The sequence below is a fragment of the Myotis myotis genome, unplaced genomic scaffold (assembly GCF_014108235.1).
Source record: "Myotis myotis isolate mMyoMyo1 unplaced genomic scaffold, mMyoMyo1.p scaffold_m19_p_13, whole genome shotgun sequence".
Lineage (NCBI taxonomy): Eukaryota > Metazoa > Chordata > Mammalia > Chiroptera > Vespertilionidae > Myotis > Myotis myotis.
In genome coordinates, this window is record NW_023416317.1 from 56,929,383 (window position 1) to 56,943,274 (window position 13,892).

The 13,892-nt window shown below is 60.1% G+C and overlaps 1 protein-coding gene across 2 annotated transcripts in view; it reads right to left on the bottom strand.

Moving 5' to 3' along the window:
• Positions 1–3,839, bottom strand: part of BSN (bassoon presynaptic cytomatrix protein) — a 56,288-nt gene extending 52,449 nt beyond the window's left edge. For both annotated transcript variants that reach the window (XM_036333550.1, XM_036333549.1), the window contains exon 1: positions 3,552–3,839. In XM_036333550.1, coding sequence (XP_036189443.1) covers positions 3,552–3,745 — 194 coding nt within the window. In that variant the 5' untranslated portion in view covers positions 3,746–3,839. The remainder of the gene's footprint in view (positions 1–3,551) is intronic.
• Between the last annotated feature and the right edge of the window lie 10,053 nt (positions 3,840–13,892).

Sequence of the window (13,892 nt, forward strand, 5' to 3'; positions counted from 1 at the left end):
AGCTGATACCATATAACAAGTCTAGCTAATCCTAGACCAGAGACACTATGTCTGAGGAACCTATTTAATTTTATTGAGATGTAATATGAAAACCCATTCGAGCAAGGAGCTCTGTGTGGTCCTCAGAGCAGCCGGCCCCCTCCCCCCAGCAAGTGACCAGGTTCTCGGCCATTGCCTTTGGCTCAAGATGTGGCCACAGCATATGGGTCGGAAGCGAGTGAGAGGCGGCCTTGGCGCTGCTCAGGGTTTTGATGGGACTGAGGGGGAGGCCCCCGCCTGGTTGGCCCGCGCTCCTCCCGCCCCCGCACTTGGGCCCTCTCTGCTCACTGCCCTGCCTGCGTGGACACACCCTAACCTCTCGGAGCCACCATTTCCCCAGCTGCCCTGGGCTCGCCCTTCTTCTGAAGCCTGGCTCTGTGTCTCCTCTCTCCTCACTTGTCTCCCTTCTCAGACATGGGTCAGCCGGCAGCACCGCCTCGGGTCCTTCCACGATCTGGCTCTTCGGAAGCTGTCTGACCAACCAGACTGTGAGGTGCGAGAGGGAGGACAGGAGAGCGCCGCACCCCACCAGACCCTCCGCCAGGCTCTTGACGCTGTGAAGGCGCCTGGGCTGGCTGACTAAAGCCCAATGTGCAAATGTCAAACCATGTGCGTCCCCAGGGCTGATGTAGAGGAGACAGGCTGCCTGCCACTAGTCAACATGGCTCTTTTGTGCCGCTTTTTTGAAGGTGCTTTCTCGGGTTCGACCATCTTGAACGGGCTGTGTGTCATGGGGGTGTGCGCAGGAAAAGTCCATCAACCTGCGCACTTCACTGCGTGTCAGGCACCTGATGGCCATCAAACATCCATAGAGAATAAGTCAGGGCCCGGCGGGCGTGGCTCAGGGGCTGAGCGTCAACCTATGAACCAGGTCACGGTTTGATTCTAGGTCAGGGCACAGGCCCGGGCTGCGGGCTCGATCCCCAGTGGGGCCATGTAGGAGGCAGCCGATCAATGCTTCTCTCTCATCACTGATGTTCTCTCTCTCTCTCCCTCTCCCTTCCTCTCGGAAATCCATCTATATGAACATGTCAGTGGGTGAGGGAATGAAAGGTGCCCTTCCTCGGGGAGGTGCCACCCACAGCAGCGCACACGGTGTGGAGAGCGGAGCCTGGTCAGCTCAGCTTCCCGGGCTGGCCCCCCTGGGGAAAGGCATAGCCTATATGACGGCACATGTGACCCTGATTCCAGAGGTGAGAGCCCCGCCTTGAGGGACTTTCTGATGCCCCAAGTGCCGTACCATCCAACGGGCAGCACCGAGGGTGTGATGGCGCCACTCTTCACGGGACTCGAGTTGGGCTCCTCAGCCACCAAGGCTGCGCCGCCCCCTCCCAGGGCCCACATCAGCTCAGGGTGAGGACGAAAGACGCTTCAGCCTGGGGTGACGAGGCGTGACACGCCGACAGGAATGAGCAGGAATCCACCCTCCCAGAGCCTCGGTTCCATTCCCCTTGAGGGTGGTAACGTAATCTCCCCCTTACCTGTCCCCCACCTTTCTCTCTGAGGCTCCCAGCTGCCCCGAATTCACAAGCTTGCCTGAGACTGTGCACTGCTCTTTCCTGAGGCCCGAAAGCACATGCCAACGGGCCTTTTCACCATCACGGAGCCAATCTGCTCAGCATCTTCTCAGAACAGAACAGGCTAAATTTGGCATCAGGTACCTGAGACGCTCATGGTGAGAGGAAGTGGAAGCTATTCTGATGCTGAAGGAGAGGCGTACCGTGAAGGTGCTGCTCCGCTGAGGTGTTGCGACAGGCTAAAAGCGGCTGGAGGAGCAAACCCCTACGTCTCCAAAGGGCCCCAGTCCTGCGTTTTGGGGACAGGGAGCCAGCTCATCCCGAGTCTGATGGCCATAGGGCCCTTAACACCACAGGCCCAAGTGTGAGCCTTGCCCCCGCCAGGAGCAAGATTATGTGACTGCTTCGCCCAGCAGGAGCCCAGGGTCCCCTAACCCCAGGGTCTGAGGGTCTGCAGGATGCATGGGCCGCGTAGATATGAAACACGGAACAGGAACGTGAGCAGCAGACGCCAGCCTCCTCCTGTCCCTCGGAGCTGCCCAAGCCTTTCCAAACTGTCCTGTGCTGGGCTCTGCAGCTGCAGCTACACTGAAGGGGAGCAGCCTGCTTGGTTCCAGAGGGAACAGCCGATTCCCCCCAGAGAGAACACCCAGGTGCTCTTCCATCGGCTCTAGACATGCTCCCGTAGAGGGAGAGCCGTCATCAGAGCCGGGGCCTCGCTCACCTGAACCTCAAACAGAGCTCAACACGCAGCAGAGCGCACAGTGCGTGCAGTGCTGCGAGCCGAGTGCGTCCGACTGCGTTACTGGAAGAGCCCGTCGGAAACGGGCAAACCCTGCAAGAGGGATCTGGGGCTGGCCCGCCTGCGCCAGGCTTCGGGCCACCAAGAGCCTTTCATTGCTGTTCGTTGTCTAAGAAATGACTTCGGAAGAAATAATCGCACGACAGGCACAGCTGGGCAGCTGGAGAATCAAAAACTGCATTCCCTCCCCGTTTGCGTGCTGCCACACAGAAAAGCCAAAGCAACATCAGCAGCAGACTCCCCGGGAGCCGGAAGCGCAAGCGCACGCGTGTGCACACGCGCGCGCACACACACACACACACACACACCCCGCTTCTGCTACTCCCCAGGGCTATTTGGTGTAAAGATAACGCCTCCATTCTACCCTGTCATCTCTCAGTGGCTTTCCGTAGTTCTCCATCCACTGATTTTACTAGACGTTGGCATTCCTTTCCACGGCATTCACTGCCCTCGATGGCTTTTGTGGGACCCCGAGGCATACATTTTAAACAAGCTGGTTTCACGGTTGGCATTTGATCAGATACGTGCTGTTTAAATCAATCTACGCAGGCCCGGCACCTCCCTGGCCGGAGGTGGTGAGCTGAGTCGTGAGACAACAGGAACATGTGTGGTGCCAGGTGACTCAGTAGCACTCTTGCTTCCCCCCAAACGTGCTGCACCAGCGCCTGGTGACAGCACCCGACCCTGTTCGTGCTGTTGAGCCCAAATAAGTACCTCCTGGTGCCCGGTGGCATGCTCCCCTTCCTCCAATGACGACTATAGCCACCCAATGCCCAAGGAAAGCGCATGACCAAGTTCACGGTCCAACTATTTCCACATCCCTCTGCCCCTCCAGCCACTCCCATCCTGCTCCGTCCTCGCCCACACAATGGACACCTGCAGACAGGGAGGCCGGCCGGCCGGGCTGGTGTTACATAAGCCCCTCCTGGGCCCGACATTGGGGGGAAGCAAATTTGGGGTTCATGACGAAGTCGCGGTCTGCAGGCCCCGACGGACCCTGCGCTCGCCATCCAGCCTCGCGGGGCGGCGGGCGCGGCGGGAGAAGAGAGGACGCCTCCCGCGACCACCCGGCTCACGCCCTCGGAGCTGGGTTCAGAGTGTGGCCGGAAGTCCGACCTCACCGTCTGGACCAGATCGCGGGGTCACGGGCCCCGGCCCCTCCCAGACCCCCGGGCGCCGCGACACGCGCTTACCTGCCCGGGCCTGGGCCGGGGCCCGGTGGTCCCGCGGCCGCCCGCGCAGCGCCCGCCGCGGGGAGCTGTCCGCCGCCGGCCGGTGCTGAAGGCGGCTTCCCTGCGCCGGGGCCCGGGCCGGGGCCGGGACCGGGGCCGCCGGGAGGCACTGGCCCTTCGCCGGCGCCGCCCTCCAGGCTGGCCTCGTTGCCCATGGCAGCGGCGGGCGGGCGGGTCGGGGTCGCTCTGAGCCCGGGCCGGCGGCTCCCGGGCGGCTGCTCACGCTCTCGGCGCCGCCGCCGCCGCCGCCATCTCCCTGCTCGGCTCGCGCCGCCGCCCGCCCTGCGCATGCGCACGCGCGCCCCTGCCCCGCGCACGCGCCTCCCTCCCGTCCGCGCGCGCTCACGCCGGCCCCGAGGACCCGCGTCCGGGCGCCCGCGGCGGGGTCGCTGGGAAACGGGTTTCGGAGTCGGCGCATGCGCCTTCCGAGGCCGACGCGGCCGGCGAGCGCTCCCGGAAGCCCAGCGGGAGTTGGCGGGACCCCGCATCCCAGCGAACCGGGGTGGCGGGCACAGACTGAGACAGGAAGGCGGGGTCTGCGGGCTCTTCTTGGGGTGCCCCCATGTCGCAGCTGGCAGCTTCGTGGGTACAGTGTGGCCTCGAAGGATGCTGAGGGGAGGCAAGGTCATGAAAGGACGGAGAGGAGGAGGCCGAGGGATGGGCCGCTGGGAGGGAAGACTGTCCAGATGGTGCTAGGAACCATCTGGGGTTCACGCTGAGCCTCCTCCGGGGCAGCAGCCTCGGGAAGGGACCCTGGCAAAGGTGGACGTGCCTGTGCAGGCTCTGGGACGGTGACCTTGACCTTGGGAGGGGGCACAGGAGTCGACCTTCCTCGGAGGCCTGCAGCCCGGGTCCCAGGGACTGTGTGGCCAGGAGGCCGCCTCTGCGCCGGCCTTAGGGTCCAATGATTGCCCGTCACCTCGCGTGTACAGACGTCAACGTTGGCACCAACCCGGGATGCTCGGCCTCAGGGCTCCTCACGCAGCCTGCGTTCCTGAGGGAGAACAGTTCCTGGAAGACTCAGGCGAGATCCCACACTCTCCCTGGCGTCACCCATCAGGGCTGCGCAGGAGAACTGGCGTAAACTTGGACCCAGCTCCAAACCCAGGCAATGCTCCCGCGCCGAGGGGACCAGGCGGGAGGCTGCGTTCCAGCCCGGCCTGGAGGGACCCGGGGACACCGCAGGCCAGGCTGGTGGCCAGACCTTCGCTGGCTGTCCCCGTGCGCCCCGCTGCTGCTCCCAGCCTCCGGGATGGAGCTCCCGTGCAGCCTGGAGGCACTGCCCCCCGGAAGAGGAGAGCCCGCTGCCTGCCTGCGTCGGGATGGCCCTCGCTGTGACTCCGTGCGCGCAGCCAGGCTCCGCGAGGACCTCCCGTCTCAGCCCTGCCACTGCCCACCCGGGACCCTGGCGACTGGTGTCGGCTCCCAAGCCTCATTTCCTAGCCTGCAAAGTCCTGATGACATTCGCCCCTCTGACATGGGGGCTGTGAGGGTGGAATGGCTGATATGGGTAAAGGACAAGGGTCTGGCATACAGGTGACCAACTTTATGATCTGTTGTCTCTCTGGTGGGTGGTCTTGGATTTGGGGGGTTTAGGGCCACACCTCTTCTCCTGAGGAAGAACAAGCGCACAGCCACTACGGCAGCCTCGGCCTGACCTTGACCCAACCCAGACTCTTCTGGCTTCATAGACACCCGTCAGTGTGGGTTGGCTACTAGAAAGGGGGTGGGGGGAGGTCCTGTTTCCTGAGAAGCCACGGAGCCACGGCTTCCCATAGACTAAATCAGCAGGCCGCTGGTTCCCGTGCGTAATTAGCGCTACCCAGCCAGTGGGCCGGGGGCGTGGCCCTCCTCGGAGTGGGTTCCCGGCTGTTAGCAGACGTCCAGGGTCTCTGCTGCTGGGTGACAAAGGACATAGCACAGTGGGGCCCGGAGGTGGGGGTTAGTGGTGCCCCTGCCTTCTTCCCAAGTTTCGGTTCCACTTCCTCCGCAAAGCACCCCAGGCAGATGCCTGCCCTGTCCCTCTCCACCCGCAGCGTTCAGCCCGGAACCCCTGCTGGCCAGGGGTGGTGCTGGCCTCAGGCTCTCTGGGGCTCCGATAAGCCTCCCAATTCTATTCACTATTCCAGGGGTGACTTGCTTCCTCTTGGCCTAGAGTAGGGGCTCCCCAAGCCAGGACCTTGTCCAACTCATTTTATTCCCTGGGGTGGCCTTCGCATGGCCTCGGGGTCTGGTGGGTGGGCTGGGTTCTCTATATGGATGGACACACGTCCACTCTCTGCTCTGATCTGTGCTCTCAAACCCCCGTGGACGACTAGAGGGAGAACGGACTCAGAAAGAAGATGGAATCAGTAGAGGAAGCACTCATGCCTGGGATTGGTGGCAACGGCTGGTCATTGGAAGGCAGATCTCGGACGAATGCAGAGATGCAGGGCCCCCAGAGCCGCACTGGACGCCCGCTGGGCCATGAGCCGGGCCACGTGTGGGTGTGCCCGCAGCCGGGGAGGGGCAGGGTGCCGACGCCAGGGCGTCCCTGCTGCCCCACACAGCTCAGTTCGCCCTGGGCTGCTACCCAGTGCAGTGACCTCCAGAGGGAGGACCAGGGTCCGAGGATGTGCCACGGGATGGAGAGGAATGGCAAGCTTTGCAGGCAGGAAGAGGAGGCAGAGCGAGGTGGGACAGGTAAGGAAGGGTGACAGGACGGCTCCAGATGATGGATACCATGGGCTTTGGGCTCTTCAGACAAGCTGGGAGCTGGAGAGCTGGCCCCTTCTACTGGGCCCTTTGAGTTCTGGGCTCTTTTTATTTTATTTTTTAAAATATATTTGTATTGATTTCAGAAAGGAAGGGAAGGAGAGAGAAACATCAATGATGAGAGAGAATCATTGATCGGCTGCCTCCTGCATGCCCCTGACTGGGAATCGAACCGTGACCTTCTGGTTCAGAGGTTGATGCTCAACCACTGCCACGTGGGCCGGGCTAGGCTTCTCATTGTGGTGCTGCTGGGACCTGCCTCTGAGGAGCAATCAGAAGCTCGGCACCCTGTCCTCACTCCTCCGGCTGGTGTGAGGCTACAAACAAGGGCCCAATCTTTGCCGTGCTCAGCAGTCCCCCCCCCACCCCCAACTGTGGAGAGCGGCTACAGCGCATGGACAGGTTCAAGCCTCGGACTAATGAGAGGGCTCGGTCCTCTCGTGGCAAAGCCCTCCCGGCACCAGGACAGCCAAAGGCTATGGTTGTGAGCTTGGCCTGATGGTCCGAGTCTGTGGGCCACGTGGCTGAGTGATGTGGGCTGCGGGAGGTGCGGTAACAAAGCTTGATCAGGTGCCTGTAACTGAGTGGATTCGAATCCCGTGAGAACGTTGTAACCACGCCCTTACTTTGCCTCCTGGAATCTGCTATAAAATAAGGACTCAGCTTGCAGGCCGTGGCGCTGTCGCTAGCTCTCCATCAGAGGGGACAGCGTCCCACCCTGACCCAGCTTTCTTCTTTTGTCGGTCTTTTCTCCATCCTTCACCGCCCCCTCTCGGGCTCACCGAACCTGGCTGTGCCGGCTTGGCACAGCCCCCTTCACCTTCCCACACCCACACCCCGGGCTGGCCTGGACAACCTCACTCATGTACTAGGGTCCTCAGCTGGCCCAGGCCCTGGGTGGAACAGGAAAAGGGAAGAAAGCTGGAAGGTATAGAATTGGCTTGATGCCTTGTCTGAATTCCTTTCCTGTTGCAATGTGAAGATCTTTATTTGCATTATGTGGGGGGAAATAGTAAAAAAAAAAAAAAAGAAAATCATCAGAAATGTTGACTAGCAGCCTAACCCGCCGCCCATCACTGCTCCCAGGAAAGCTAATTAGGCCCCATGCTGTTAGTGTTGTGTGCGCTTCCACACGCTTGTTATGACAAGAAAAAACCACGGAGCCACGGTTTCTCCGAGGTGTAAGCGTCCAAGTCAAAACACGCTGCTCCCCTTGGCCCTCGCGCTCCCGACAGGCTCCAGGCTGGCTCTGCCCCTCCCCCCGCCCCGCCTGCACCCATCCCCCTCAGGCCTCCAAGGCCCACTCAGTCCAGGCCCAGGGAAGACCGGGCGCTGCCCGCAAGGAGCTGTTTGCAGGAGAGACGGGGACACAAAGGGCTCCCCACCAACTAGAACATGCCACCTCAGCCCCATCGCATCTGCCCCACGAGGACCCCAGCTCCCCGGGGTTCCCTCCACCTCCTGCTCCAGGATGGGGAGTGAGAGTGTGGGGAGCAGGCCCCGTAGGAAGCCATGCCCTCTGCCCTCTCCTAATCAGCCCAGATGACAGGGGGTCAGACATGAGCTCATGCGTGGGCGGCCCAGGGGGAGGGTTCCACCCTCAGTCCCACGGTCCCCGAGAGGGGCCGCTCCCGACCTCTTCTCGGCTCTGCTCCTGCAAACCCACGCGCATTCCCGAGAAGACCCTTGATCGCCAGGGTCTCCGGCCCGGCCACGGCCCGGCCCCACGCAGAGCAGATGGTTGACAGGGCTGGTTTGCTCTGTCATCACCCAGTGCCCAGCGGGTCTCCAGGAGCCGCGGGGGAGCTCCCGCCTTCTAGGGAGGATGGGGCTCTGATGGGAAAGCAAGACCCACGTGGCTACAGGCCCAGATTCCCAAGTCCGGCCTTGGTCCGCTGCCCTCACGCCCGGCCCTGCCCCTCGTGCCCTGCCCCGCAGCAGCTGGTGTGGTCAGAGCATCAGCGGGCCAGGCATCAGGGTCGGCTGAGCCCTCCTGGCTCCCCCAGTTCCCGGCTGGATAGCGGCAGGTACCAGCTGGGCAGCAACACCTGGGTTGCCACGGCTCTTTCTCTATGAACAGCCCCTCGGGCTGGGAGGCCTGGCGTGGGCCTCAGCTTTCCAGGAAGGAGGTCCCTCTGACGGCGAGGGGGCCGTGCAGACTGAGGAACGAATAGCAAGGCTCGGTGGCCTCCATTTGCCACCAAGAGAGCAGAAAGGCCGTGTGCTCAGCTGAGCCCTCCCCGCATCTTTGCTGATCCCAACCAAGCCCACCCCACCCCCCAACTTTCTCCCGGGATCTTTTTGGGGCTCACAGAGTGGCTATGTCCCTCTCCTAGCCCCACGCGGCTAGGGCTTCTCTGAGGAGGCCGGGATGAGAGGAAGCTGAGGTGCTGCCTGGGACCCAGGGCATTGCTCGGGGGCACAGTGGTTGCTGAGTCAGAGGCACTGGGGTCAGAGTGGATGCCTCCAGAAGGCAGACACTCACCTCTTCCCGGTGCTCCTCCAGGCCAGGGGTCCTCAAAGTACGGCCCACGGGCCACATGCAAATACAAATATTGTATTTGTTCCCGTTTTGTTTTTTTACTTCAAAATAAGATATGTGCATAGGAATTTGTTCATAGTTTTTTTTTAAACTATAGTCCGGCCCTCCAACGGTCTGAGGGACAGTGAACTGGCCCCCTGTTTAAAAAGTTTGAGGACCCCTGCTCCAGGCCTGTCCACATGCCCCAAGCCCAGCCCCGGGCCCAGCCCGACCAGGTCCATGTTTCCGGAGAGAGAGGGAGCTCATGAGGGACAAAGCAGGTCCCCCTCTCCTGCGGGCACACCCAGAGGTGCTGCTGCCGCCTCTCAGAGGACCACCCCTCCCTGCCGGACTGGCTGGAGCCAGCCCCTTCCTTCACCTTTCTCTTCTAAGACCTCCTCCATCAGAGGTGCTGAGGGAAGTGGGGCATGATGAGGGGAGTGACCCCTAAAAAGGGAACTGACCCTGGCTGGTTTGGCTCAGTGGCTAGCAGTGGTTCTCAACCTTCCTAATGCCGCCACCCTTTAATACAGTTCCTCATGTTGTGGTGACCCCCAATTTCATTGTTACAAATTGAATATAATTAATGCATAGTGATTAATCACAAAAACAATATGTAATTATCTATGTGTTTTCCGATGGTCTTAGGCGACCCCTGTGAAAGGGTCGTTCGACCCCCAAAGGGGTCGCGACCCACAGGTTGAGAACCGCTGGGCTAGAGGTTCACCCTGTGGATTGAAGAGTCCCAGATTCGATTCTGGTCAAGGGCACATGCCTGGGTTGCAGGCCCAGTCCCAGACCTGTAGGAGGTAGCCGATCAATGATCTCTCTCATCATTGATATTTCTATCTTCTCTCTCTCCTGATTCTCTATCATCATTGATGTTTCTCTCTCTCCCCTCTCCCTTCCTCTCTGAAATCAGAAAGAGAGAGAGAGAGAGAGAGAGAGAGAGAGAGAGAGAGAGAGAGAAAGAAAGAAAGAAAGAAAGAAAGAAAGAAAGAAAGAAAGAAGAAAGAAAGAAAGAAAGAAAGAAAGGAAGGAAGAAAGAAAGAGGGAGGGAACTGGCCTGACCTGAACTCCCAGACATTTCAACAAGCTCCAAGCTTGGGCTTTGGCCTCTCCAGAAGCTGCTAACACCAGGACAAAAGGCAACTGTACCCTCAGACCTGGCCCCGGAGGCCTCGCCAGCTGCCAAGTGGATGTTCCCTGATGTCGGGTGTGCCCACAGCTGTGGGCAAGGTGTTCCCTTGGGCTTCAGGGTGCCCCTCCTGCAGGGCCGACCCTGTCCCTGTCTGTCTCTAGTGGCAAATGTCTCCCCCTAGGAGCACAGATGAGGGGGCCCCACCATGCACCCCCAGATCCCACAGCACTTTTGGCCTCAGGAGTTCTCAGGATGGAGGAAGGGGTGGCTTGGGGAGCCAGGCCTGGAGGGCTGATGTGTGCGGGCCCGCCTCTGGCCGCCGCCCACACGAAGTCTGGGGGCATGCAGCCCAGCAGCGTGGCTCAGTGGGTGAGCATCGACCTATGAACCACGAGGTCATAGTTCGATTCCCAGTCAGGGCACAGGCCCGGGTTTCCGGCTCCATCCCCAGAGCGAGGTGTGCAGGAGGCAGCCAATCAATGATTCTCCCCCATCGCTGATGTTTCTATCTCTCTCTCCCTCTCCCTTCCTCTCTGAAATCAGTAAAAATATGTTTAAAGAAAAAGCTAAAGTTCCAGTCCTTATAGCTCCCGCCCACATAACATCTAATTTCGAGGTTCACTGGAGTGACCCCAGGAGCAGAGCCCTCCAGACTCACCCCTCCTATTCCCTGCGGCTTCCCTTCCGATGGACAACGTCCAGGCGAAGGGCAGGCTCGGAGCCCCGGCTGCACTCGCCCCACTGCCCTCAGGGTCTGGGCAGCGATGCTGAGCATGAGAAAACCAGACCCAGTTCCCAGCCGCGGCCCTGAGGCCCCGCCCACAGGCCGGCTGGTCAGCCCCGCCCACCGCTGGCAGGTTTGCTCCGGCCTCTGGCGCCACCTGCTGGGAGCCGACGGCACTTTGCTCCGCTTGGGCCCAGAGCTGCTGGCTATCGGATCTCCCCGGGGCTCCCTGGGCCGAGAGCTGCCGGGATCAGCGCCATGAACCAACCCGAGGGCACACCGCCCAGGCCACACGGAGGCTGCCCCAGGGACACAGACAGACCAACCTGGCTTCACCCCAGCTCAGCCTCCAGGGGCGCCCTCACCGAGGCTGGGGGAGTGGGGCTACCGAGAACCCTGGCGGCCAGGTCTCCTGCTGCTCTTGCCCCAGCCGCCCTCAGGCAGGCCCCTCCTGCAGGAGCAACGCCCCCGTCCCCAGAAGAGGGGAACCCCCACTCTGAATATCTTGGCCTATCTTCTCGGGGTCTTCTAGGGCCCCCATAAAGAAATGGTACCCAGCACCCCTCAGTGGGGGCTCCAATACTTCTTCGCCCTCCACAATATGAACAAAATGTTACAATCAGGAAAAAAAAATCTGAAATGTTTAGTTCAATCCCTGGTCAGGGCATATTCAGGAATCAACCAATGAATGCATAGGTAGGTGCGACAAAAAATCCGTTTACCTCTCCCTCTCTCACATCAATAAAAGAGAGAAAAAATAGTCCTAACTGTGAGCAAACTACGGCCCGCGGCCCGTTTGAAATGAATAAAACTAAAAAAAAAAAAAAGAGACCGTACCCTTTTATGTAATGATGTTTACTTTGAATTTATATTAGTTCACACAAACATTCCATCCATGCTTTTGTTCCAGCCCTCCGGTCCAGTTTAAGAACCCATTGTGGCCCTTGAGTCAAAAAGTTTGCCCACCCCTGTAACCGGTTTGGCTCAGTGGATAGAGCGTCGGCCTGCAGACTGAAAGGTCCCAGGTTCGATTCTGGTCAAGGGCATGTACCTTGGTTGCAGGCACATCCCCAGTGGGGGGTGTGCAGGAGGCAGCTGATCGATGTTCCTCTCTCATCGATGTTTCCAACTCTCTATCCCTCTCCCTTCCTCTCTGTGAAAAATCAATAAAATATATTTTAATAAAATAAAAAATCTGAAGTGCTTAGAATTTAATCTGGGGGCTGGACCATTGCCTTCTCTGGGCCTCAGTCATACTGTCCCAAGATGGTGATCAAGAAGGTAAGCAGCCGGCCGGCATGGCTCAGTGGTTGTGCGTGGATCTATGAGCCAGGTCAAGGCACATGCCCGAGTTGCAGGCTTGGTCCCCAGTAGGGGGCGTGCAGGAGGCAGCCCATCAATGATTCTCTCTCATCACTGATGTGTCCATCTCTCTCTCCCTTCCTCTCTGAAATCAATAAAAAAATATATTTTTAAAAGAAAAGAAAAAATAAGAAGATAAGCAAAACACATCCATCCATCAGGTCAGCAAAGCAGGAAGATCGTACGTCATGGGGGCGGGGTCTGTTTAAGGGATGGGCAGCGGAGGGAGCTCACCCTGGGAAGGCGGGCTCGAGAAGCCTCCCATGCGCCAGGGAAGCTGGGGGAGGGCCTCTCCTCGGGACTTTCCCAGCCTGTGGGGAGCAGGCGGAGGCCGGCCGGTGGCTGCAATAGAGCCTCGAGTCCCCACCACATTGATGGGATTCCAGAGGGAGAGCTAGCCTGGCAGGAGCTGTAGGCACCCCAGTGTCCCCCAGCCAACAGCTCTGGCTCAGGGGAGAATGCCAACTCCTTTATCCTCACTTGGACTCTCTGCCCTTTTTACAAGCAGGGCGTTAGGCGCAACTCGTTGTCCCAATCCCACCACCCCTCCTGGTCCCGGGCACCGTTTCCTCCTCACAGACGGGGTAAGCCAGGCCAGAGGGATCCCGGGAACTTGCCCGGGGTCAGAGGCACATAGGAAGCAGATTCCTGCGGGTGACAACCCCTATTTCTCCCCCATGATGTCCCTTCCTGCCCCTTCCCTCCATCACCCTCTCTCCAGCTCCAAAGACCTGAGCAGCCCCGGCTGGTTTAGCTCCGTGAATAGAGCGTTGGCCTACGGACTGGAGGGTCCCGGGGTTCGATTCCATTCAAGGGCACATGCTCGGGTTGTGGGCTCCATCCCAGGTTGGGGGGGGGGGGGCGTGCAGGAGGCAGCCAATCAATGATTTTCTCTCATCACTGATGTTTCTATCTCCCTCTCCCTCTCCCTTCCTCTCTGAAATCAGTAAAAATTTTAAAAAAGACCTGAGCAGACAGTCCCCACGCCCACCAAGGAGAGGCCACAGACCTGGCAGGAGTGTTGGGGGCGGGGGCTGCCCAGCCAAACATCAGATATTCCCTGTGGCTTCTCTCCCTGCCTTGCTGACCTTCCTGTTCTCTGCTGAAACCAGGGGATCCCTCTCCTGGAGCTCAGGGTCATGATTCCACTCAATCCAGTGGCTTCCGGTTAGACATTAGTAAGAACTTCCTGAGCCAACAGAGCAAGGGCAGCCTCATTTCCTGGGCCCCTGCTACCCGGCCCAGGGGTCTGTGTCCCTGAACCCCTACTGGCCACAGCCTCTCCTGGCACTTCTTCCAGAATTCGTTTCTTGACCCTCAACAACCCCCACTCTGGCACTCAGCTCTGGCTGCACTCTGGGGCCATATCTGGGTCTTGAAGGTTATGAGCAGACCAGCGGCCTGGGCTGTGGGTGGAGACGGCGAGGGGGGTGGGAGGGGAAGCCCAGATGAGATACCAGCTGTCCTGTGACCAATGGCCTTGGAAGACACAGCTGTCGCACCCCCTGCCTCCCACCCCCGGGCAGTGTCCCAGGGCTACTCAGCCCCTTCCCGGCAGGTAGTCACATTAAGCCTCCCAGCTGGCCTGTCCGTCCCAGGCAGGGCACTCGGGGGCAGGCCCAGAGCCTCCAGGCCCAGAGCCTCCAGCTGCCAGAAACAGGTCTCCCCTTTCTCCCCACTCCCAGGCCAAGGCCACACCTGCCTCCAGACTGTCTGGGAGAGTGGCCAGCCCCAGGCCACAAGGCAGGAGGCAGGAGCTGGGGCGGAGCTGCAGCCAGAGGAATCCCTAAGTGCCCGTCC